The sequence below is a fragment of the Megascapheus bottae genome, chromosome 4 (assembly GCF_031878675.1).
Source record: "Megascapheus bottae isolate mThoBot1 chromosome 4, mThoBot2.hap1, whole genome shotgun sequence".
In the NCBI taxonomy this organism is placed as follows: Eukaryota; Metazoa; Chordata; class Mammalia; order Rodentia; family Geomyidae; genus Megascapheus; species Megascapheus bottae.
This window is the reverse complement of record NC_143512.1, coordinates 14,132,086-14,157,328: the sequence shown is the minus strand read 5'-3', so window position 1 is coordinate 14,157,328 and position 25,243 is coordinate 14,132,086. Positions and strand designations below refer to the sequence as shown.

The following is a 25,243-nucleotide window of genomic DNA, read 5'->3' as shown; positions in this document are numbered from 1 at the left end:
ATGCTCAAATAACATCTGGTTAGTGAGTTCATGCAAGTTTTATTTTTCAGATCTGTTAAGATGATTGCCATCCTGGTCTGGTTTTACCCCTTTGGAACAAATTGTAATCTTTTCAGTCTATACTAGTCTATTAAGTAGAACAGAGTTTGGCATCTTATCATGACCTTCATGGCAATTATCCTTTAAATTCAGACAAAAATGTCATTTGTAGGAATGAAAGATTTGTTTGATTCATTCTTTGTCGGAGATTTTCTTTTTTTCTTAAATTTTCATAGGCATTGTAAATCATGTGAGATACAGTCTACATATTATTTATTTATTTATTTAATTTATTTATTTATTGCCAGTTCTGGGCTTCAGTTCAGGGCTTGAGCACTGTCCTTGGACTTCCTCAAGGCTAGAGCTCTTCCACTTGAGCCTCAGCACCACTTCTGGCTTTTTTTCTATGTATGTGGTACCGAGGAATCGAACCCGGGTCTTTGTGAATGCTAGGCAAGCACTCAACCACTAGGCCAAACTCCTGGCCCCTTGTCGGAGATTTTCTTTGATACTATTTCCTGATATAAAACAATATAAAATATTTTATAAAGAAAATCGTACTTGGGCAATGATACTCTGATTTAATCATTAAAATTCATATGTCATGGTACATTCCTATATTTCTAATACTTGGGGTACAGTGGCAGGAAAATTACAAGTTCAAGGCCTACCTGGGCTTTCTAGTGAGAGCAAGTTTAGGCTTCAAGTGAGACACTATTTCTAATGTATCAAAGACAAATAAACTAATGAAAACTTTTTCCTGGGAACATAACATAGTTAATTTTTAATGTTGCTTGTAAGACTCGGTGTTGGTGAAACACAAAAATGCCCACTGCATATGGCAAAATCTTTTGTGTAAAAGGATCTTCTTGTACCCTGACTTCTTTCAAATTGTTTATTAGACCACTAATGTCTCTAGATAAAGGAGATGGACTGACAGCTTCAGAAAGGTATTCGTTGGATTTCTTTTTTCAAAATCTTGTGAGCCACTGTACCCGGCATTAACACCTGTTATCCTGGCTACTCAGGAGGCTGAGATCTGAGGATTTTGGTTCAGGGCACTAAAGAACATGAGACTCTAACCACTAGAAAACCAGAAGTGGGGCTGTGGGTTAAGGGGTGGGGGGACAGCCTTGAGCTGAAGAGCTCAGGGACAGAGCCCAGGCCCAGAGTTCAAGCCCCATGACCGACCCCCCCCTCAAAAAACCCCACCTTATTAAATTTGTAACATTTAGGAAAAAAAATCAGTTTAATCAGTTTTAAAATTCAATGTCAACAACTGACTTCATCAGCTCTTGTCTTCAGTTTTCATTTTGGCAAACTGTAAAAGCTAAAAGCCATTTTTTTTCCTGTCTGATCTTTCTAAACTGCACAAAATTAACCATTACTAAAACAACTCATGAATCATGAATTATTTCTTGAGTTACAAAAAATAAAATGTCAATAACTTTATTTTGGATGAAAGATTTTGGCGAAATGGAAATTATTAGGCCCATGTAGTCTCTTAAGATTTAACAAGATTTCAATATTCCCCTATAAACAAAGCTTATATAATCCTTCATAAATTTGCTATAATTGTATTAAATTACTGAAGGAAAAGCCTGAAGAAAATAATAAATGAAACAGAGCAAAAAGTTAAAGGTTGATGTTGATGATAAAATTAACAATTTTCAAATGTTTAGGTTATGTTTGGGGAAAATCCTGTAATAAAAAGTTAACAGTGGGGTCCTGATGGCTTACACCTACAATTGTAGCTACTCAGGAGACAGAGATAGGATTGTATTTTGAGGTCAGCCTGGGCCAAATTCAAAAAATATGTTTACAAGACCCCATTACAACAGAAAAATAGCTGTGAGTAGGGGGCGTGCTTATACCAGTTACAGCAGGAAATATAGAATAGGTAGATTATGGTCCAGGCAGACATGGGCAAAAAGTGAGATACTATCTCAAAAACAAAGCAAAATGAACTGTAAGTTTAGCTAAAACTCTAGGTGCCTGCCTAGCAAGTAGGAAATCCTGAGTTCACCCCACCACCAACAAGGATACAAATAGTTAAGGATGTCATTATTATTATGCCTAAATAGATGTTACCATATTAGATATTCAAGGGTACAGTACTTTAGCATGATTTTCACCTTTCAAAATGCATTTATTTGGCATCTGGTAGTAGGCCTCATTTGGTCCCACCCAGCATCCTACTTTTTAATTCATAAGCTGAGTAATATCTATATCTCAGAGTATTTTGGGGAATATGTATGGGTAAACAATAGGAAAATGATGCAGCAGGATTTTAAAGATGAAATAATGCCACTCCCTAGAGTCCTTGTCAGAAGAGGCTTGGTGTAGGGGCTAGTGCTAGAGCGCTTGCCAAGCATGCACGAAGACCTGGGTTTGATTCCTCAGAACCACATATATAGAAAAAGCTGGAAACGGTGCTCTTGCTCAAGTGGTACTCTATCTACCCTTGAGAAAGCCCAAGGACAGTGCTCAGGTCCTGAGTTCAGGCCCCAAAACTGACAGGGGGGAAAAAAAAGAGGTCTTGGTAAAGTGAATTTGAGAGTAAGTGGAAGCATGATTGGATAGATCATAAGTAAAGTGACAGTGGGCCATACATTTGATATAAGGGATGGTATAGCAAAGATGAGTGTTCTGGATTCCTTTTCAGTGGCCCTGAGCCTAATTAGTGTGTGTGTGTGTCTGTGTGTGTGTGTGTGTGTGTGTGTGTGTGTAATATATAGCTTTTTCTGGGGCGGGGCGTCCTGGGGTTTTTGCTCTGGGGCCCAGGCACTATCCTTGGACACATTTTGCTCAAGGCTAGCACCCTGTCACTTGACCCACAGCACCACTTCCAGCCTTTTCTGCGTATGTGGTATCAGGGAATTGAATCCAGGGCTTTGTGCATGCTAGGCGAGCACTCTACCACTAGGCTACGCTCCCCTTTTGTGCTTATTTTGGCTTAGAAATGGTGTCTAACATTCTTTAAGGCCCTGTTAATGCTAGTACATTGGAAAGTAGAAAATACAAATTGTTATTAGAAGCACTGGAAGAAGTATAAAACTTTTTATAGTAGGATGAACAAAGACAATGAAAAAAAGGTTGATATTCACTGGCTTTGGGAAGTAGGTGAGGGGAGAAACAATACTGAATTTATAACCAGGAATTAGTAGGAAAGAGAAAACCTCTTGGCTCAGTGGAAATGAAGAACCATTTTATAAGAAAAACTGGCTAGCAGTCCCTCTCCTGGACATTGTCAGAAGCTTTAGGAAATGTGTGTATTTGCTCCTGTTGTAGAAAGTTAGTTCATTAAGAAGCTTACTTATGTACCCTCTGATATCCTTACAATAAAATTAAATTTGAAAAAGAGGCTAGGAGTGACTCAAATTCTAGTGACAACTTGTAGAGAGATGTTTTGTTCATCATCATTTTTCTAGGATGAATTTATTTAGCCTTTGTTATATTTTCTGGGGCCCCCAGAAAATGAGCTGCCTAAATAGAAATGAAGAAAACTATTCAGTTTAGCCTCTAGACAGTGACACATTAAAAACTAATGACTGCCAAAAAGGAAATGTCAGCCTCTAAAGCTAGTCTACTTTTTTTTGGCAGTTGAGAATCCGGTGAATCAACAGTTTTAGGGGGTGTATATTTAATGTGGGTGGAGGAAGAGAATGTCTAACATTCTCTATGTCTGTGTTAACCATCAGCCCAATTGGACTTGGAGCCTCTTTTTACTTGTTTAAACCCACAAAGAACACGTGTATGTCTTGGGGTAAAGGGTGATTATTTTCTTGTCATGTAGATAATATTGGATAAAAGACTGTCTCCTCTCCCTTGATGCTGGAGTTGGAATCCCAGACTTGGTACTTTGTAGGCAGGTATTCTACTTTTTGACCTCATGCCTCCAGCCATGATGGGCAACATTTTAGAATATTTATGGATTTTTAGGGGGGAGGGATTGATGGTGGGGCTTGAACTCAGCTTGGGTGTTGTCCCTGAGCTCTTCAAACTCAAGTCTTGCTCTCTACCACTGAAGCCACAGTGCCACTTCTGGTTTTCTGGTGGTTAATTGGAGATAAGTCTCACAGATTTCAACTTCAGTGCCCGGGCTGACTTTGAACCGTGGTCCTCAGATCTCAGCTTCCTGAGTGGTTAGGATTACAGGCATGAGCCACCACTGCCCAGCAATATTTATGAATTTTATGTATGTATTTTTAATTATTAGGAAAGATGACAGTTGGTGCATCTGTTTGCATGAGAAGCATACTTTTAAGTTTTAATTCCACTGGTTCCCTGTTCATCACAGGAGATATCTTTTGAAAGAGAATGGATAGAATTGATCCTGAAAGTAGAAGAAACAAAGTTTGATTATTTATTATATACACTAAAAATAGAACAATAAAATTTAGCTTCTTAATTTAAAATTAAGAAGTATGATCAACTTGTCTTGTATATTTAAAATTTAGCACTTACATAGTCATAAAGTATTTTTTCTTATACTCTAACACAGACAGTGTTCTAACACAGACAGTGTTCTAACATTGATGAACAATAACTGGGCAGAGAAGTCCAGGAGACTATCTTGAACTTTTTTGTGTGGGATGCTGGAGCATGAACTCAGGGTTTCATGCTCTAACTTGTTTGGTTGTTTTTGTCCACAGATGGCATCCTACCACTTGAGCAGCACTACCCCTTGGGTTTTCTGGGGGTGGGGTGGAGTGGGTGAAAGTATGGGGGTGTACCAGTAGGCTCTGTGTCTTTGAGTTGTTTCAGAAAATTTGGTTTCTCAGGGCTAGAACTCTATTTTCGGCTTTATGGTTAAGCGGAGGTGAGAGTTTCACAGACCTTTTTGCCCTACTTGGTTTTTAACTATGATCCTAAGATCTTAGCTTTTTAAGTAGCTGGGATTACAGGCATGAGCCAGCAGGTCCCAACTTAGTTTTGTTTGTTTGTTTGTTTTTTGTTTTTTTAATAATTGGAGATAGTCTCCTGGACTTTTCTGCCTAGACTCTGAGCCACAATCCTCAGATATTCACATGCCTTTTCATGTATGCTAATAATCTGATGAGTATGTCAGATTATATTTCCTATGATACAGGTCATTTGATGATCCTGTATAAGGTGAAGAATGTTTTCCGTATTTTGAGTATTAATCGATGCCTGTTATTGCCGCCAGAATTACATGAGCTGTGGTACAAATATGTAAGGAGAGTTGGCCGCTTTAATCTTCTGCTTTTGTATTGAGCTTTTATATTGTAGGATCTACAATAAAAAAATATGACTTAAAATTAAGTAAAAAAAAAGTTTAGAACTGGGCACTTGTGACTCACGCCTGAGGCTGAGATGTGAGGATCTCAGTTCAGGCTGGGCATGAAAGTCCCTGAGACTCTTATGTCCAGTTAACCACCCAAAAGAACCAGAAGTGGGGCTATGGCTCAAATTGTAGAGCATTAGCCTTGAGCTGAAAAACTCCGGGACAGTACCCAAGCCTACAGTTTCAAGCACCATGACCAACCCCCTCCCCCCCCCAAAAAAAAAAGTTTAGAAATCAGAATAGATTGACTTTTTCATTTTTTGTCGCTAAAAAAGTTCAGTACAGGGCTGGGAGTTTGGCCTAGTGGTTAAAGTGCTTGCCTAGCATGCACGAAGACCCGGGTTTGATTCCTCGGTACCACATACATAGAAAAAAGCTGGAAATGGTGCTGAGGCTCAAGTGGTAGAGCTCTAGCCTTGAGAAAGTCCAAGGACAGTGCTCAAGCCCTGAGCTCAAGCCCAGGACTGGCAAAAAAAAAAAAAAAAAAAAGTTCAATACATACATTTTAACATATTAGACTCTTGAAAATGTGAAATTACCTAGAAGTTGACTATTTATAAAGAGGAATGCCCTTCCTTCCTTCCTTCCTTCCTTCCTTCCTTCCTTCCTTCCTTCCTTCCTTCCCTCCCTCCCTCCCTCCCTCCCTCCCTCCCTCCCTCCCTCCCTCCCTCCCTCCCTCCCTTCCTTCCTTCCTTCCTTCCTTCCTTCCTTCCTTCCTTCCTTCCTTCCTTCCTTCCGTACTGGGATTGAAACCAGGATTTTGTGCCTGCTAGGCAGGCAGTCTTGTCACTTGAACCATGCATCCAGCCTCTTCCCCCCCCTTTGCATTAGTTGGTTATTTATACACACATACATTCATACATACATACATACATACATACATACACACACACACGCACACGCATACACACACATACACACACATACACACATACATACATACACACATACACACATACATACATACATACATACATACATACATACATACATACATACCAGCCCTGGGGGGTTTGAACTCAGGGCTTGGGCACTGTCCCTCAACTTTTTGTTCAAAACTAGCTTCTACCACTTGAACAGGAGCTTGATTTAGCTTTTTTGATAGTTAAGACTGACCTCCTTGGACTGGCTTTGAATCCTGATCCATAAATCTCAGCCTCCTGAGTAGTTAGAATTACAGGCATGCGCTACTGGTGCCCAGCTACAGTGGTTATTTTGAGATAAGGTCTTCATTTTTGTTCAAGGAAGTCTGGTTATAAAAGTCAAGCCTCCTATTTGTTGATTCCCCACCTGTTGGGGATGATAAGTACATACCACTATACTGAGCCATTAACTGAGGTATGGTGTCTCTTGAACTCTCATCTTCTTGTTTCCTTCTTTGCTTCTTAAATAACTAGGAGTCGACTTAATGTTAATATGTAATCTAGTTTGTTCGTGTGTATGGATGGGTTCAGAGGAATTCTTTGGGTTTAAAGGGAAGTTTGCTTTTATTATTGGTGTTCATAAATAAAGTGACTTAACTCAAAGGACTCACATAAAAGATGTAGCAAAGGTTTTTTAGTGGTTTGTTTATGCAGTGTCAATTACTTCACATCACAGTTTTGCTCTACCTTGGTTCTATGGATAGTTGTAGTTCAGTAGTGTTAATTTTCAGTAAGGTTTGGTGCTGTGAGAACTAAGCTGCATGTGTGTCAATTTTGGTAAACTCAACAAACAGCCTCTTCTTTGGTGATATACAGGCCAGACTTGTTATCTTCATTATATATAGCATTAAATAATCCGAAGGGTTTACCGCAGGAGTTTGTTCAGAGCCCTTGTAGATGCCTGTCAACAAATTTAGAAGCAGAAAATGAGCCTCACTACTCTGTGTACATAATATTAAAGTGTAGTCACTGACTAGAAGTCAAATTAACCATAATTACTTCTTCCCCCCCTCGTTAATGTTAACTTGTTCCATGCTTTGACACTTGTATCCATGGGTATTTGCAACCAGACCAAACTATGACAGGCACCAAAACCAGTTTCACAAGAGAATAAATTTTCAAAAATTATTTTAAGCTTTTTCTGCAATTAGGGAGAAACTGACATTTCTTTTTAAGGTTGTCATTTCTTTGTCAATGTGTCAGTTGAAAAAGTCAAATATATTTCCACACTTTTTATTGTTGATTTATTTGGGGATATTTGTTTTTTTCTTTTTTTTTAAGAAAAGTTTGTGGTATTTCATACAGTGTAGCAGAAAGTAGGAAAGATAAGTTTGGGAGAGACAGTCACTCTCCCATCTATTTGGATAGGATGCTAATGAGGGTTATTTTGTGGGAGAATATCTCTAATTGGATGCTCGGGGCATAGAATATATTTCACTGCCCCAAGTTAAGTCTTTACATTTGGGCAGCTGCTTGGAGCTAGATAAAGATGATATTTATTTGGCTGTGAGGAATTAGAGGTAAAAGAAAATTGACTTTCTATTTGAATATTATACCTACATGTGTTTCTCTCTCCCTCCCCCCCCCTTGGTGGGTCATGGGGCTTGAACCTGGCCTGGGGCGCTATCCCTGATCTCTTTAGCTGAAGGCCTCCATCCTACCCTACCCTGCCCCTGAGCCTACCCTTGAGCCAAGTCCCACTTCTCATTTTTTAGAGGTTAACTGGAGAGTCTCAGGTCCTTTAGTGCCTGGGCTGACTTGAACCTTGATCCTCAGATCTCAGCCTTCTGAGTAGCTAGGATTACAGGCGTGAGCCACTGGTGCCCAGCTCTGCATTGTTTTTGAGACAGAGGTCTTTCTTCCTGCCTGGCATGTGCTTAGATGTTAGGCTTCTTATAGCTAGGATAATGGATATACACTGCTAGGCCCACCTTTCTGTCCAGAAGAGGTCTTGGAACTTTCTTCCTAGGCTGGCCTCAAGCCATGATCCTCCCAATTTCAGTCTCACAAAGAGCTAGGAGTACTGATGGGAGCCACTGATACCTGGCTTAGTTTTTTTTTTTTTATTTGCAGTGTTTTATATCAGATATACTTTTGGACATAGAGTAAATACCACATATATAGACAGGTTAAAGATTTTTCCCTCCCTCTTCCCTCCCTCCCTTTTAGCCCTGCCCCTTGAGCCACAGTACCACTTGGTGATTAATTGGAGATAACAGTCCCACAGACTTTTTAGTGTTCAGGCTGGCTTTGAACCATGACCCTCAGATCTCAGCCCCCTGATAAGCTACGATTACAGGTGTGAGCCACCTTGCCTGGCTTTTTTTTTTTTCTTTTGCTAGTCCTGGGACTTGAACTCTGGGCCTGGGCATTGCCCTTAGGCTTTCTCAAGGCTAGAGCTCTGCCACTTGAGCCATAGCACCACTTCCAACTTTTTTCTATGTATGTGATACTGAAGAATCGATCCCCGGTCTTCATGCGTGCTAGGCAAGCACTCTCCCACTACGCCAAACTCCTGGCTCCAACTTTTTTTTTTAACCTTAAATTGTGTTAAATTATTTGACTGTCTTTACTATCATTGGCTGATTTCTGCCCATATTTGTCTTTTCCTTTAGGAAAAAAAAATTTTTTTCCCCTAAGCATTTATTTTGCTGTTGTGGCCACTGAATCTTATTTCACATTCTCTTTTGTCCAACTCCTTTTATTTACTTTCTGAGAAAGCTATTTCTCATCTATTTTTGCTTGTCTGTTTCTTTATTATAGATATTTAATCCCTGTGCCTCTGTTTCTGTTCTCTCTCTTGTGGCATTATCTTATAGTTCCTTATTGCAATAAGCTCTATAAAACATGTCTAGAATGTAATCATTGTCTTGTTTTATGTCTGAATTGTTTTTTAGTCAAGTCAGATTAAGAATGTGTTGTTGGAGACTTCTATACAATACTGAGGATACTAATATTTACTGAATAATTAATAAGAACTATTGTTAGTAGTTTCTGCTAATATCGGACCTTTAACTAGCCATGCAAAAAGAATTTTACATTTGAGCTGTGTATCAGAAGTTCACACCTGCAGAGGGAGCTTGTGATTGGAAGCCAGGTTTGGTAGAACACTGTTGATAGACTCTTATCCCCAGTTAACCAGCAAAAAGCCAGACTGGAAATGTGACTAGATTCTTAGAGCACCAGCTGAGAGCAAGAAAGCCCCGTAAATATGAGGCCCTGAGTTCAAGCCCAATACTGATATTTAATAAAGGAAGGGGAGAAAAGAATTTTACATTTGGTTTAAGGCATACTGAATATTATTTAAAAATAGGATAAAATTTAGCCCCTGCAATTTAAGAAGAAAATGTGAAACAAACAACATTAAAAGTACTTTTAGCTGGGAGTGTGGCCTAGTGGTAGAGTGCTCACCTAGCATGCATGAAGTCCTGGGTTTGATTCCTTGGTACCACATACACAGAAAAGGCCAGAAATGGTGCTGTGGTTCAGGTGGCAAAGAGCTAGCCTTGAGCAAAAAGTGTCCAAGGATGGTGCCCAGGCCCTGAGTTGAATGAAGCCCCAGGACTGCCCCCCTTCCCCCAGATAAAAAGTACTTTTTGTTATGATCTTTGACCACAAGAGTCTTCCTCCGCCTATCTTTTGGAGGTTATACTGGTAGCTGATGCCTCTTGATCTTGACTGTATCTTCCATGTTTTTCCTGTAGTAGTTTCAGATGTCAATTATTTAGATCTTTAGAGTTGAGTTTTGTATGTCATGAGTTTAGTTTTAGTCTCTTGCATGTAGATTGTTTGTTTTTTTTCCAGAAGTGGGGGGAATATTTGTTCAAGTGGCTTAATTAATTATGTGCTAGTCTTGGGGCTTGAATGCTGTCTGGAGTTTTTTTTTTTGCTCAAAGCTAGTTTTCTACAACTTGAGAACCAGCTCTATAACTTCAGATTTTTGGTGGTTAATTGGCAGTCTCAAGGACTTTCCTGTCTAGGCAGGCCTCGAACTGAGATCCTTCCTTATATCTCAGCCTCCTGAATAGCTAGTAGTACAGTAGTACATAGGAGTGAGTTACCAATGCCCAATTTGGCTCTGTAGTTGACATTGAAGTTTCACATTGTGACATTGTGATACCTCCTTTGTTTTTTGCTGTTTGAGCTCTTTTATACCTGCATATGAATTTTTTTTTTTTTGTCATGGGGCTTGAATTCTGGGCCTGGGCGCTGTCCCTGAGCTCTTCAGCTCAAGGCTACTGCTCTGCTCCTTGAGCCACAGTGCCACTTCCCATTTTTCTAGCAGTTAATTGAAGGTGAGTCTCACGTTCTTTAATGCCCAGGCTGGCTTTGAACCAAATTCCTCAGATCTTAGCCTCCTGAGTAGCTGTGATTACTGGCATGAGCCACCATGCCTGGTTGAATTCATTTTTGTATTTGTAAACATGATGTTGGGACTTTGGTGGATATTATGTTGAATTTTTTGATTAGCCATTTCCACAATATTCTGCCAATTTCTGAGCAGGGGACGTCTTTCCATCTTCTAATCTCCAATTTCTTTCTCTTGTAGAGATCTTTTACCTCCTTATGGCCATCCATGTTTTTATCAAGCAAAAGAACCAGCCAGTTTTTGTATTTTCTATAGATATATAGATATAATTATTAATGTAAGAAACTGTAGATTGACTAGAAGCACTTGCTGGGTTCATATTTGTCTGTTACCTAAAAATTTGTATTTTGATGAATTGTCCTCCTCCTTGCTGGTAGGATTGCTGTAGGTGTTAGTGGAGCCCAAGGAAAAGTCTGTAATAACTTGCCACTGTCTTAACAGAGCAGAAAGGGTATCTATTTCCTTCTTTTGTAAGAGATGGAAAAGTCTGCTTCTATTAGATATTCCCTATGTGGATTGATTAAACATTACAATAAAATATTATCATTTGGGTCATCTGAAACATTTAGGTTGTATAGAAGTTGGAATTATCAATTAAGGCTTAATTGTGCTGAAAATGAGGAAAGAAAACTTTTCTTATTGATGACATTGAAGAACTTTAGTAATTGTGACTTCTGAAAGCTTTGAAGAACAAGAAAGCATTTGATTACAGACTTGAGAACTGAAGTTGGGTAGGCAGTGTTGTAATTTTTTCTTAATATGGATGAGCATTTTCTTTTTTCCTTTTCCTTTTTTTAAACAATTATCTTTTAAATAGTTGCACAAAGGAGTTACCACCAGCATGTTACTTTATATGTACAGATGTATCATTTCCACTTCTGCCAACTCCACAGCTCCCCTTAATTTTCCTAATTCTATAGGACATTCATTAAATATTATGAGTGCATTCTCCCCATTTCCTTTTCCCCTGGGAATGAAGTAAATTGTGAAACTTGAAACTTGTGCTGCTCCCTCCACCTCCACAATCGCGTGTGCGTGTGTGCGCGCGTGTGTGTGTGTGTGCACGCGCACGCACGTGTGCCTGTCCGTCATCCATCCATCCATCGGTGCTCTCACTGAGCTTTTTTGCTCAAGGATAGCATTGTACCATCCCAGTCCCAGTCCCACTTCCAGCTGCCTGGCTTTGCTGTTTTGAAGGGTAACCATTGGGATGTCATATCTCATCTTCAATTTCTATTTAGAGGAGAAGCGGGAAAAGGCTTGGAGCTTTTATTAAAATTGTATTGGCTGCCATGCCACATAGTTTTTTTTTTCTAGTAGTTCCAGTGAGATTTCTAACAGTGAAGCCACTAATGAACCTCTTGTGCATGAAAATAACAAATTTTAAAATAAGATTCTTTTGCAGTGTGTGAGAGAGTAAAGTTGACAGGTTGTCACTACAGTGCTTTTGCATTGTGTTTAATATTTGTACCACATTAGGAAGCCAGGTATTTTTGTTCTAGAAACTATATTGTTAACGTGAAAGTAAATGATTAAGGTAGGGAAAGGGGGTAGATTTTATTAAGGTAAGATGGACCCAAGTTAAAGCTTTCCCTTTGTCAGTGGCCTGTTGTTCACAAAGTAGAAATTTAGTTTGTCTTTTCTGGGCCTAATCCATACAAGGATGTCTTCATTGAGATTTGAAATAGGACGTATCTTAGAGACTTGAGTATATGTGTGTGTATGTGCATACACACATGGGTGTATACACACATCCATAATAGTATATATTCATACTCTCATAACTCGAAATAAATTAAGTATAAATGTTCTATCTGAATATTTTCTCCTTTATGCTTAGAACTTAGAACTTCTGACCGTTTCTTTTCAGCAAAGTTTTTTAGGTCTATTTGTTTTTCCTCAGCTGACAAGATTATTTGCCTACCCTAAAATCTCTTTTCTGTATTCATCTCCCTTAGCAGCTCTTTTATAATAGTGGAAGTTACAGATTAGTTTTTCTTTATAAAATAAGAAAAATATAAAATTAGAAAAAATGCTAGAATATTTTTCTTTTATAAAATATGAAAAAAATGCTAGACTATGTCCTTCTAATTTGCTTTGATATACATATCCCAACTTTTGCTGAAGCCTGGAGTAGTTCTTAGCAATTGTTAAATCTGCTCCCTTCAGTCATTTGGACCTACTGTGGCCAATCTACATAACCTGGTAGGAATCATCTGTGGCTCTGGCTACTCCTGCACCCAACTCAAGGTTGACTTTGCTACTACAGTTACAAGTACAGTTTTCTAATCATTAGTAATCTGTACCTATTGAATCTACATTTTTTGGTTTATTCTGGTACATTATTTATTTTTATCTCCACTGAAATTGCTAGGTCCTGGTGGAGTGCTTGCTCCCCTCCCGCCCTTGCCTATATTCCTCAATTCTGGCAAATTTTCCTTGGAACCAGAATCTCCATAATGGAAGGGGCTGCTGCTTGTTTGTTTCTGGTATTGGGATTTGAACTAGGGGCCTTACACTTCTAGGCTGTTGAGCCGTAACTCCAGCCCTGAAGGGCCATCTCTTAAAATTAGGTATGTTAGGCTTAATGTATATGCAAAATTGGACAGAATAATTGATCCTTATTTCAAAGTTACATAGTTTATCTAAGCAGGATTGTCAGAAACTTGATAATATCAGTGAAATTTATTGCATTTATAAAACAGGTACTCATTTATGATAATGGATGTTATTCTTTATGATTTAAGTGGCATCAATTGATTTTTATATGACTATCTTACCCAGAAGGAATTTTGGAAGGATTCTAAATTTTTAGGATTGTGGCTTTAAGAAGCCAAACTAGAGTAATGTCATGTCTAATGTGATAGTGCATTTTGTAAGGCAGATTATCTTGACTGTAAGATAATGTGGTCAGTTTTATATCAATATTTGATGTGAAAAGTGTAACCATCCAGATAATGGAAGCTTACTGAAGGCTCTGGCTAATTATCAACCTTCATTTTGGATACTTCATTACTAACATAATGAGAGAAGAAAGTCTAGATAAAAGTGGAAAGTTTTAGAAGTAACGCATGGGTCTAACATGATTTTAATTAATATGGTTCCATTAATACGGTAGCATTTAGTATTCAGCATGGTGGTATTAAAAGCAGCAAATTTTGTGTGTGTGTATGTGTATGAACTCTGGGCCTGGGCTCTGTCCCTGAGCTCCTCAGCTCAAGTCTACTGCCCTAACCCTGGAGCCACAGTGCCACTTCCCGGTTTTCTAGTAGTTAATTGGAGATAAGAGTCTTAAGGACTTTTTATTGTCTGGGCTAGCTTTGAACTGTGATCCCAGATCTCAGCCTCCTGAGTAGCTAAGATTACAGGTGTGAACCACCGAACCAGAACCACCGCACCCTGCTCATCATACTTTTTTTTTTTTTAAAGACCTTGAGTGCTAGAGTCTTGGCTCAGTGGTAGAACACCAGCTAATGAACAGCAGGAAGTGTCATACCAAATTCAAGTCCTGTTCTGGGAAGGGGGAAAAAAGAAAGTTGTGGCAACTATATTAGATTTTACACACTCTTGTGATTATCATCAGCATAGGTAAAAACACTGCATAAAACATACTTTCCTTTGTTCTCAGTGTAATGGAAGATGTTTTGTGTGCCAGGCTGAGAGGTAGAACTCTGGGCTTTGTACAATCTGAGACTTTGACCTTCCCCTCACTCTTCCACTAAGCTGTATCACCGGTCTGTGGGAGATATTTCTAATTTTAAATTATACTCCTAGTCTAGAAGATAAATAATTAATATAGCCTGTATTTACTGGCTTTCCTGTACATGTGTGAGAACAGAGTAGTGATAAGGAACAAGAGATTCTCTTGGAGAGTACTTGTTCAATCTTACAGACTTTCTAGCCTTCAGCTTTTGATGATTATAAAATTCAATTACACAGAGCCTGTAGCATGGGTACAAGGCATCTTACAAAGAGTAAGTGTATATTCTCCAAAAATTCCTTAGAAATATTATCTGACTTTTAAAAAAAATTCTGCAACTGGCTCCATTTGTAAGTAATTCAGACATTTATTTTTTGTTTTTCCCCTTGGCCAGTCCTGGGGCTTGAACTCAGGGCCTGGGCACTGTTCTTGAACACTTATTGCTCAAGGCTAGCCCTCTGCTATTTGAGTCCAACACCACTTCTGGCCTTTTCTGAATATGTAGTACCATGGAATCAAACCCAGGGCTTTGTGCATGCTAGGTGAGCACTCTACCACTAGCCTATGCTCCTGGTCAGTTCACAGACTTTTGTACTTACATGTCTTCCTCATTAGATAAATTAGTGTTTATCAATGAAAGCAGTTTAAATTAGTGTTTTATCAATGAAAGCAGTTGGTTGGTTCTGTTCTTTGCCTTGGCCACCAGGAAGATCAGGAACAAATTGTTTTATATTGTAAATAACAGATAACTCTTCTTCTGACAGGGCTTCATCCCCCCCCCCCTTTTTTCTTTTTTGTTGGTCATGGGTCTTGAACTCTGGGCCTGGGTGCTGTCTTTTGAGTTCTTTAGCTCAAGGCTACTGCACTACCCCTGGAGCCACAGTGCCACTTCCTGTTTTCTAGTGGTTAAAGATGAGTCTCAGGTTCATTAGTGACTGGGCTGGTTTTGAATCACTACCCTCAATTCTCAGCCTCCTGAGTAGCTGGGATGCCATCTGTCATGGCTCCCGTGCCCCTCCCCCCTCTTTTTAAAAGTGGATTATCAAAAGCCCTTTAGGATTTTGCTAAAATCTCTGATCTCACATGACATAATACGCAGCTTGTGGGCCTCTTGGTGATGTTTTCTCATGGCTAGACCTAACAATAAGCCAGAGGGTGACGGCACAAGGTGTGCTGTTTAAAGGTTGGCCTCTCCAGGAGCAAAGTTAGAAGGGTGGAGAGTAATGCAGTAGTAGGGGCACAAACAAAACATCCCTACTGTGAACTTTTTGTATCCCATTAGCTGTTTCTGTATATACACATGGTATCTAAGTTTCCTTGAGTATAGAATTAGTTACTGTATAAATGATAAATATATTATTTCCAGGCATTTTAGGAACTGAATAGGTCTTTGCTATTTTGACTGCTAAATTAATTTTATCCTAATTTGACATTATTTATTTGGTTTTGCTGTAGTGATGGAGATGAGATAGATCCAAGCTAGGTTATGTACTCTACCACTGAGCAGCATTTATATGACAGAACTTTCTTGTGGTTCTCGTGATGAAACACAAGCTAATACAAATGTCTATTTACAAAAACATTTTAGAGCAAAAACAACCTGGAGCTTTGATAACATTATGAATGAGTGTTAAACAAAATTATTATGCATTAAACATAATTGTCATGGTTGTGTAGTGAAACTCATCTTTAGCTGTGACTCTTGCATCTCTTTCCTGACTTTTTGGTGGTAAAGTCCTTCTTTGAAAGTTGTAAAAGGTTTTGGGGATTGCCTCTGGGGCTGCAGTTTTAAAATCTTACTCCTGAATAAAGGATGAGCTATGACCTCCATGGGCCCGGTTGTTGGCAGGCGGCTCTTTTGTGTTGGATTTCTAGCTAAGGCTCCTTAAGGAGGCCTTGGGCTGGGTTTTGTTAGGCCTGTGTTAGGAGGAGAGAGTATTTAGTTTTTGTGCTTTGCATGTTAAAATGCCTCACTGGACTTGTCTTGAAAATTTATTTCCTTTTAATGATCCTTGGGGGAGGGGTACTGAAAAGGAAGGTCAAGATCTATTCCTTAAGAACATTTACAAACTTTCAGTGGTGAGCAATAAGATAAAGCTCATGCTAAGGAGAGATGGTTTGGAATAGGTTTGACTTTCATCTCTTTTTCTCTTCTATCTTTGAAGAGATATTTTGTAGTACATTTTTTCTAAAGGAGATCTGTACCCAGATGGTTAGATATATTTAAAGAAAAGAGAAAACATATCTTTAAAAGACCCTGAATAAATCTTATATATCTGAGTAGAACCTGAAAACATTGGGAGCATACAAGTAAAATTAATGCAAATAACTGATGGTTGGGCCAGGCGTGGTGGCTCACACCTGTAATCCTAGCTGCTCTGGAGGCCGAGATCTGAGGATCACAGTTCAGAGCCAGTCCAGATAAGAGTCCATCTTATCTCCAATTAACTACTAGAAAATGGAAAGTGGGACTGTGGCTCCAGGGGTAGGGCGATAGCTTTAAGCTGAAGAGCTCAGGGACAGAGCCCAGGCCCAGAGTTCAAGCTCCATGACCAACAAAAATTAAAAAAAAAATAAAAATAATAAAAAAAAAGAGGTTGGGACCTGTGGTGTAACCTAGTGGTAGAGTGCTTGCCTAGCATTCACAAAGCACTGGGTTTGATTCCTCTGTAACACATACACAGAAGAAGCTGAAAGTGGTGCTGTGGCTCAAGTGGTAGAGCACTGTTCTCAAGCAACAAAGCTTAACAACAGTGCCTAGGCCCTGAGTTCAAGCCCTAGGACTCCCCCCCCCCCAAAAAAAAATGAGGTGAAGCTTTATAGAAGATTTTCAAGATTGAGCCCAGGCTGGTGGCTCACACTTATAATCCTAGCTATTTAGGAGGCTCAAAGCCAGCCAGGGCATGAAAGTCTGTGAGACTTTTCAAGTAACCACCAGAAAATGGGAAGTGGCACTGTGGCTCAAGCGGTGTAGAGTACTAGCCTTGAGCTGATGAGCTCAGGGGCAGTGCCCAGGTCCAGAGTTCAAGCCCTATGACTGACCTCCCCCCTGCCCCCCGCAAAAAAAAAATTTTTTTTTCAAGATTAAAAGCTTTGTCTTTAACTTCATATGGTATGGGAATGGTTTCTTTTGTGTGATTTAAACCTATATCGAATATATCTGCTACTGCATTGGTTTTGGCTATAATAATACTGTGTGCAGTGCTCCTTGCCTCTGTACTGGTTATAGCCATGGATCCTGGTGTGAGAGTTCTCTTAGACTGATCTTGGGCATTGGGAGGTTGGCCTTTTTTATTCCTTTGTTTGATCTTGCTGTGCTGTGCTGTGGTGGAGCTAGAGAAGCAGGAATTAAATCCTGGCAAGTGTGGCTGTTCATTGGCAGTCAGTTCCTGGACATTAGGACAGCTGCTGCCCAGGCATAGCATCCTGTTTGAAGGTGTTGAAGCCAACTGAAAAACAGTAGTTCAGAACTGCCCTTTCCCTTTCCTATTTACCCCTATTCTAGGGTAGAATATGTCCTGTAGGGATCCTAATGGTACCAGCATGGTCGGCACCTGTGCAGTCTGTCCCAGTTACTCACTGAAATAGAGGCTAAGTTGCTGGTCATTTGGTACAAGCACTTGGGACTCTGTGAACTTGCTCAGGTTGTGGGGCAGTCCATTGTGTTGGAGGACTGGGAAAGTGTGCGCCTCACTTTCTGTCCAGTTGTTTTAAGGCTTCAATAGAAAAAACAGCTTCATATTCCACATGATATTTTGTGCCTCTTCCTTTTAATCTTTACTCTCCTAGCATAATTTAGCCTCTCTGTGAATAAAGGCAGTGATGATTAATTGTCCTTTTTTTCAGCTGGTACATTTGGCATTGTAAAGGGAACATGTTACAAAACAATTCTTTATTTAAGATTTCTTATCTATCATAAATGGCTTTTCAAGTTTCACATGTTCACATTGACAAGTTACTAGGGAAGTTCTGAAAGAAGAGAGACATTCACTTTTTACAGTATACACAATTTTAATAAACTTTCTTGTACACTGTACTTTATGTTACCCTCCCCCCTCCCAAGACACCCTGTATAATAGTATTTCCTTCCCACCCCCCCATTTTCTCCCCCCCCAAAAATGGCTCTTAAGGGTGACTAGACACAATGTGTATGGACTGTACTTTGAGTTTCCAGTCTTGGTATTGATAGATTCACCAAACATTCCATATATCAGACTTAAAAAAAAAAAAAAACCCTCAAAGAAAAGGTTAGTTGAAAGGCTGAAGAAGTTTCCAAATGTTTTCCATAGTAGAACAAAAACTTAAGCTGATTTTCTGTTCATTTTTGGCCTTATTCAAATAGCTCTGATTTGCCCCTGGTTAGACAGAGAAATATTTAAGTTTCTAGAAGTGACTTCATTGTCCTTTTTTTCCTTTGTTCTTTTTTCTGTCTCACTTTAACAAGATATGAAAAGTGTGTCCTCAAACAAATGTTGGAGACTTTCTTTTCTATTAGTAATTGTCATGTAATTCAACTGTTAAAAATTTATGTTGATGTCAGAGAGGTGGGGAGATTTTATAGCTCCCTCCCTGCCCAGCCGTGTGTGGGAAGTATGAATCTTAGGACTTATATCTAGTGCTACACAGGGCTCATTTTTATTAGGAAGATGGAGTCTAGATCTTGGTAACTAACATTAGAATAAGCAGATGGATTTTAATAGTTATTAAGTACAGTTGGGAAGTTCAGTCAATTCCATTCAGTCAGTTGGCACAGGAATTAACAGGCACATCAAGAAATTACATTTGTTAGTACACATTTTTGGCTTAAAAATTAATGTCCTTGCTTTTTGATGCTGGCACTGTGCCATTTTCAGTTGGGCGTGGATTTGCAAATTTACTAACTCCCACTGTCTTGTATTTCCTGGCAAGCTATAGAAATGAGTAGAAACAATTATAAAATAGTTCTTGCATGTTTTGCTTTCCTTTTCCCAGAGAGATTATTTTTCTGATTCTTAATGGTTATTTTCTTCTAATCTTGAAAATGGGTGTAGGAGATAGGAGTGTGGCAAAGAAAATAACACCATCAAAATAAACCTAAAAGCCTGACAGTTGTGACCAGAATCTGCAGTGTTGTCATGGTGAGCTTCCACCCTGGCCAGTTGGTAAAGGCAGCACAGTTATTTAAGTTTCATCTTCAACCTTGTGTTGATATCAAGTCACAGATACACAATAATGAAATACAACCTGCTTTCTGTGTGCAGTTAAAAGGAAATTTGTGCTGAGCATGAAAGGGAAAATTACTAGTTGATATTGCCATTTTTCTCAGCAAACATTACCAAAACCATATATACACATACACACCTTGGTGTCCTTGGCAGTGCTCTTCCTCTGAATTACTAAACAGCATGCTTCCTGCATACATTAAGGAGTTTGCCTGTTACCGTCTCTTTTAGGATTCATATAGGGATTCCCAGGATAGAAGAATGAGACCGTTTTTTATCTTTCTACTCACAGTTGAATTAATTTGGGGTGGAGTGATGTAAAGGTTGACAGAATTGTGTGTCCTCAGAGCTGTAGTGTGAACACGCTGTCTGTCACCCATCAAATGGCAGTGGTCAACCTGATAAATGGGTTGGTAAATTTCTGCCCCTTGAAGGCCCTCTCATTTGTAATAGGAGCTTCTGATTCTAGCCCTTTTGTGGGAAAGTAGTGCACTGAGCTAAATGCCAGAAAGTCTGCATCTGTTTCTGCCTAGGCAAGCCCAGAGTCTGTTTTCATAGGAGATGAAATGCTCACTACTCAAGATCAACTGAACTGAATTGATTGGGCAGAGGATTTGCCAAACGCCTTTCTCCCCATTAAAAATGTAGAGAGCATTTTTCACCACCATTTGTGATCTGGTCTTTAGAAAGTGATTTTTTAAACTACATATACATATATGTATATATATGTATATCTTGAAGTATAGTGCCCTTTTGGATACTAAAAGAAAAACTATGATTAAATCTTACTGGTTGAACTAAATATGTTTTCATTTTTCTACAAAGAAAGTATACCCCAAATGAAGAATGTAATGTTATGGATGTTAAGGAAAAGATGTCTCTTTATGGTAGTGATTTTCTCTTAAGGAGTTAGCCTTTTTCTTATTCAGTAAGTGACAGTTGTAAAAATGCTCAGTTTTCTAAAATCAAATTAATGCTGTACTGTCATAGTTTTAGCACATATATGGAACCTTCTTTATGGGAGGAAAATCTGTATGAATTGGTAACTTGTGTCTAAATCCCAAATATGTCAGTTTTTTTTATAGAAATCATAATTGAAGAAATTGAACACTCATGGTTCTCTCCTGCATGAAAAATGTGGCATCATTGTACTGTTATGCAATATTTATATTTATGTTGGGAAGGCTCCCTCTGTTCTGTTTCTAGTGCAGATCTCTGGACCTTGCTTGTTTGGTATAGATTATATGTAATTTCTCTTAGCTACCCAGCAAGTTGAGCTAACCTGAGAATCAGGTTTCAGAATCCTTCTTTGCTCTTCATCCCTTCACCTCTGTGCTGCCTTCCAGTTACTGCTGTGTGGCAGTATAGGCACGTCAAGTGTTGCACCATAAAGAGTCACCTAATGGTTGGTTTTGCCTCAAAAGGAATCACACAATCTGAATGCATATTTTTATTGAAAGGAAAAATTCCGTTTATAATATTTATAAAGTATTTTTTGATTCCTTCCTAATATAACAAGAATCAGTGTTATGCCTTTTGCTAGCCAATTATTTTTAATTTGTCTCTTTTAGATTTAAAGATAGAAGCTTAAACCTCTTTGTCAAGGCTTATTTAAACATGACACGAGTAGGAGATGATAATTTTTAGAGGGATATTTTTTAAACTGAATTGAACATGTTAGAATTGTTTAATTGACTCAGTTTATCTCTTCTCTCAAATAATTTCTAACCCTTCCCAAATATAAATAAAGGACTTAGTAAGTTAATCAGTAAAATGACAATTTAATATGTTTAAAAATAGTCTAAATGTCACAAAAATCAACATGTCTCTTACAAGTCAAACTAAAGATATAGGATCAGTCTTTGTCATTATTCAGTATTGAGTTCATTGTAATGAGACCTTTTTACAGTCACTTGGATTTACTGTTTAAATATGTTAAAGAATTAGAGTTACATAAAGGGTTCAGATTTTGTGATGTGGACCTTGCTGTCTTCTAGCCCAGGGGGGAAAAAAATCTCTGGAAGAAGAGTGTTTAATATTTATCAGCCTTCAGCATACATGTACATCTCCTTCTCATGCTGGCAGATTATAGATAGGTAATAGTAAATAACCAAATTATCATATAAGCGAACTTTGCTGATTCTTTTTAAGTGGAAAGCCAGTTGAGATACTGGATGTAGAGCAGTGATCAAACAGGTATTGATCCATATCTATTTTTGTTCAATAGCTTCTCCCCAAACTGTTTTCAGTAGAAAAACATAGCATATGGAGACCTTAGTATAAATGTTTACACACAATAATATATAATTACATATGCGAAATGTCTTATTTGGAAGCATTTTAAACTTTTCCAACAAGAATGCAAATTAATGTGAGCATTGCTTACTTTAACACTTAAAATATGGTTTCATTAAAAAATTAAAAATACTTTAACACTTGAAAAACTAAGTCTTCACTTGGTTTGGCTTAATGTCACCATTGGTAAAAATTAGATAATGTATTTATCCCCTACTATGTAAAATAGGTTACTTATCTGATGTGATTTTTGATGATGAGTAGATATTATACTTCACATTCTTTGTATGGCAGCTGCTGACACTTGCACTGTCCATAACCATTAATGATGATGAAGGGTCCTTCATGGGTGGGTTCATACTCATTATACGGTCCTTGGTCTGACATGTTTGACATATGGAGTCGTGTTTGGGATCGGAGCTGCCTGTGGTTCTGAATCATTGAGCACTGTCTAATTCTCCTTAAAGTGGGAGGGCAGCACTTCCTGGAGATAAACACTATAAAAATAATAAAAAAGAAAGAAAACAATAAAGCCATTGTTCCTGTAATTACTCTCTGAGTAAAGATGGCATTGTCTGGTTCAGGAAAGTGCTCCTCTGTAGTAACTGCTATGCCTGCAGTAGTTGGGATTTCTTTGTCTCCCACATGGTAACTTGATGAGCTTATTCTTTTTGTATATTCAGTGGTTGGATCTCTATAAGTTGTAGCCATGGCAGTAACAGTGGTTGATAAATTCCAGCAGAGCTGAAATCCATGGACTGCATCTAGAATATCTTCTCCTTGGGTGTGGTCAGGACTGTGGCAAAGGATGGAATGCTCCCACCGACCTTGGAAACTGCCTAACCAGGAGGCCAGAGCACATATTCGGGGGCTGCATTCCCAGAGATTGCCCGAGAGGCCCACAGTTGTGAGGGATCTCAGGGAGTTTAAGATCTTGGAGTCAAGACTGTTTAACTTATTGTTATCCATGAGGAGTATTTTAAGATTGGGCATCGTTTCAAATACTGTCAAGTCGATGGCTTTGATTTCATTTCCAGTCAGGTCTAGCTTTTCTAAAGTGCTCCAGGTCCACTCCATCCCACATGTCAAGTTGCTAATTTTGTTCCATTGTAGGAAGAGCGTGTGCAGACTGCTTAGCCGGAGGAAATGAGCAAAATTAATCTTTGTCAGCTGGTTGTGCTCTAGGTGAAGCTCTTTCAGTTTGATTAATCCTGCAAATCCATTTCGAGCCAAACTTCGCAAACGATTTGTGCTCAAATCCAGAAACTCCAGACTACGACAGTCCCAGAAAAGACGTACTGGGATAGTCCGCAGGGAGTTGGAACGTAAGTGCAAGGTCTGCAGCTTCCGAAGGCCATAGAAGAGCTCTGGGTGCAGAGATGACAGCTGATTAAAAGACAGGTCCAAATTTTGCAGGTTAATTAGTTGGGTAAAAGTTGTGTTTGGCAAGTAAAATATTTTGTTGGAACTTAAGATCAATTCCTTAAGCTTATAAAGTCCTTGGAAAGCATCTTCTTTTACTGTTGAAATTTGATTGTGATCTAAGTGAAGCCAGGTAAGTTGACTGAAGCTGGAAAATTGATCTCTTTCAAGCTCTGTGATATGATTGTGCCTCAGGGATAGGCCCAGAGAGCCCTTGTCTGTGGCGTTTGGCACTGAGTGGAAGCCCTGAGAGTCACAGTAGAATAGCAGCTTCTCACAGCGGCATTTGGGTGGACATGCCATACCCAGGGCAGGTAGCATTTTAAAAATCATACTCATTGCATATATTGCTGCCAGCATAGGAGCCCCTAATGGCCACTTGAAATGTAAGCCTGCAGAATATAATTTAAGGAAAACAAGAAGATAGGATACGTTTCAGCAGAACATTTAGGCTATTAAAAACAACAACATTCAATAACAACATAACAGTATGATGAAAGATTTTACTGCATAAAACTTACTTTCATTTACTGCAGAAAAATTAACCTTGTTGGTATGACAGGAGCACAACTTAAACCTTTTAAGAAGCTAAAACATATTTCTGTCATCAGCAATACATGCCTTTACCTAACCCTTAAAATCCCAAACTGACTGATTTCTCATAAAATGTGATAAAAAGTGTGAATCATTGTTGACTGTAAAAGGCATAAATTCATGGACTTACCCATTCTTCTGTGCACATTGGAGGCTGCATTCAGTCGAGGTTATCAGACTCAACGCAGTGAGTCTGAAAAAGGCTCTAACATACAGGAGCCTTTGACCAGTTTCCTGTTTTCTGTGTTCCAGGCTTTCCTATAAAATTGAATCCACCAGGGCGAGTTGTTTTTTTCCTTAGGATATTCCTCTAGCAAGCACTGGTTTCATTTTCCATGATGCTCTGATTCCCAAAACCAGTTTTGAATGCAAGTTATTAATTTTTTTCCTCCTTGATTGTTGCTGGTCATCAGAGCTTCAGTCTTTCTATTCCATAGCCGTTAGTTCTCTCGGTCTTAACTTGTTGATGGCAGATGGGCTGCTTGTTGCAGAGAAGAGCTCCTGGAGCAGCATGAGTGCATTTACTGAAAAGCTTTTCCGAGAAGCGGCACAAGAATGGATTTGCTTATGTGCTGCGACCACACAGAACTGTATATAGGCTGACGTCACTGGGTGACGTGTCCTTTGTTTGGGTTTTCCAGAAGCTTTACTGTTAAAAAAGCACTGTGCTTTGTAACAGTATTGTGGTCTTGTAAGACCCTCCTTGGCCCCCGGTTACAATAATGCAAGAAAGAAGAACTACTGAGTTTAAAACGTTTTGTGTTCCTTCAGTGTAGGAAGCAGCAGTGAGGCTGTAATAAAGGCTGCATTCAGGAAGAACCATCTGAACAGTGACTTGGGCGAGCAGAGTGATGATTTTTAATTCATGTGAGAGTCACTGTTGTACTGCTGATTTCTCATAGCGATTATCTAAATGGGCAGAAGCAAGCATGATTTATGAAGGACTGATTTAATGCCAGCCTATACAAGGTAGTGCCAATGCTGATAGTTTGGAAAGCCATTCAGTTGCTTTATAGTCATGGTTGGTTAAGATCAAAGTATGACTGTGGTTTGCCTTGAGATGTGTTGCTAAACTAGGTGGGCTTAGCTTCTTTGTCATTAAAAGCTTACCATAAAGCAAGAATAAAAGGGTTTCCAAAAGAAAGTATTTTGACCTCCTTTATCCTTTGAAAATTTCAGGGAAACTAATTTAAAAGATTGTTTCCTTCTTTGCCCTATTTTATAACTATGTTCTATCACCATGTTGATTGAAAAAAAAATTACACCGCATTGAAGAAAAAGGCAAGCTGATAACTGTCATTTTGATACACATGACCCAAGTGCCCATGTAGAACAGAGGTGATTTCGGACAAATAATGGAATGAGCGGATTCTGACCTGGTTCCTTGTTTTG

General features: G+C 38.9%; 2 protein-coding genes across 2 annotated transcripts in view; one reads left to right on the top strand and one right to left on the bottom strand.

Moving 5' to 3' along the window:
• Ctnna1 (catenin alpha 1) overlaps positions 1–25,243 on the top strand; it is a 130,504-nt gene that overhangs the window by 63,649 nt on the left and 41,612 nt on the right. The window lies entirely within an intron of this gene.
• On the bottom strand, positions 18,441–24,392 carry Lrrtm2 (leucine rich repeat transmembrane neuronal 2). The gene is made up of 2 exons (XM_090331439.1): positions 23,982–24,392; positions 18,441–23,649 (listed from the first exon to the last, which is right to left on the bottom strand). Exons 1-2 carry the CDS (start codon positions 23,983–23,985, stop codon positions 22,103–22,105), a joined length of 1,551 nt encoding a protein of 516 aa, XP_090187565.1. The 5' UTR covers positions 23,986–24,392; the 3' UTR covers positions 18,441–22,102.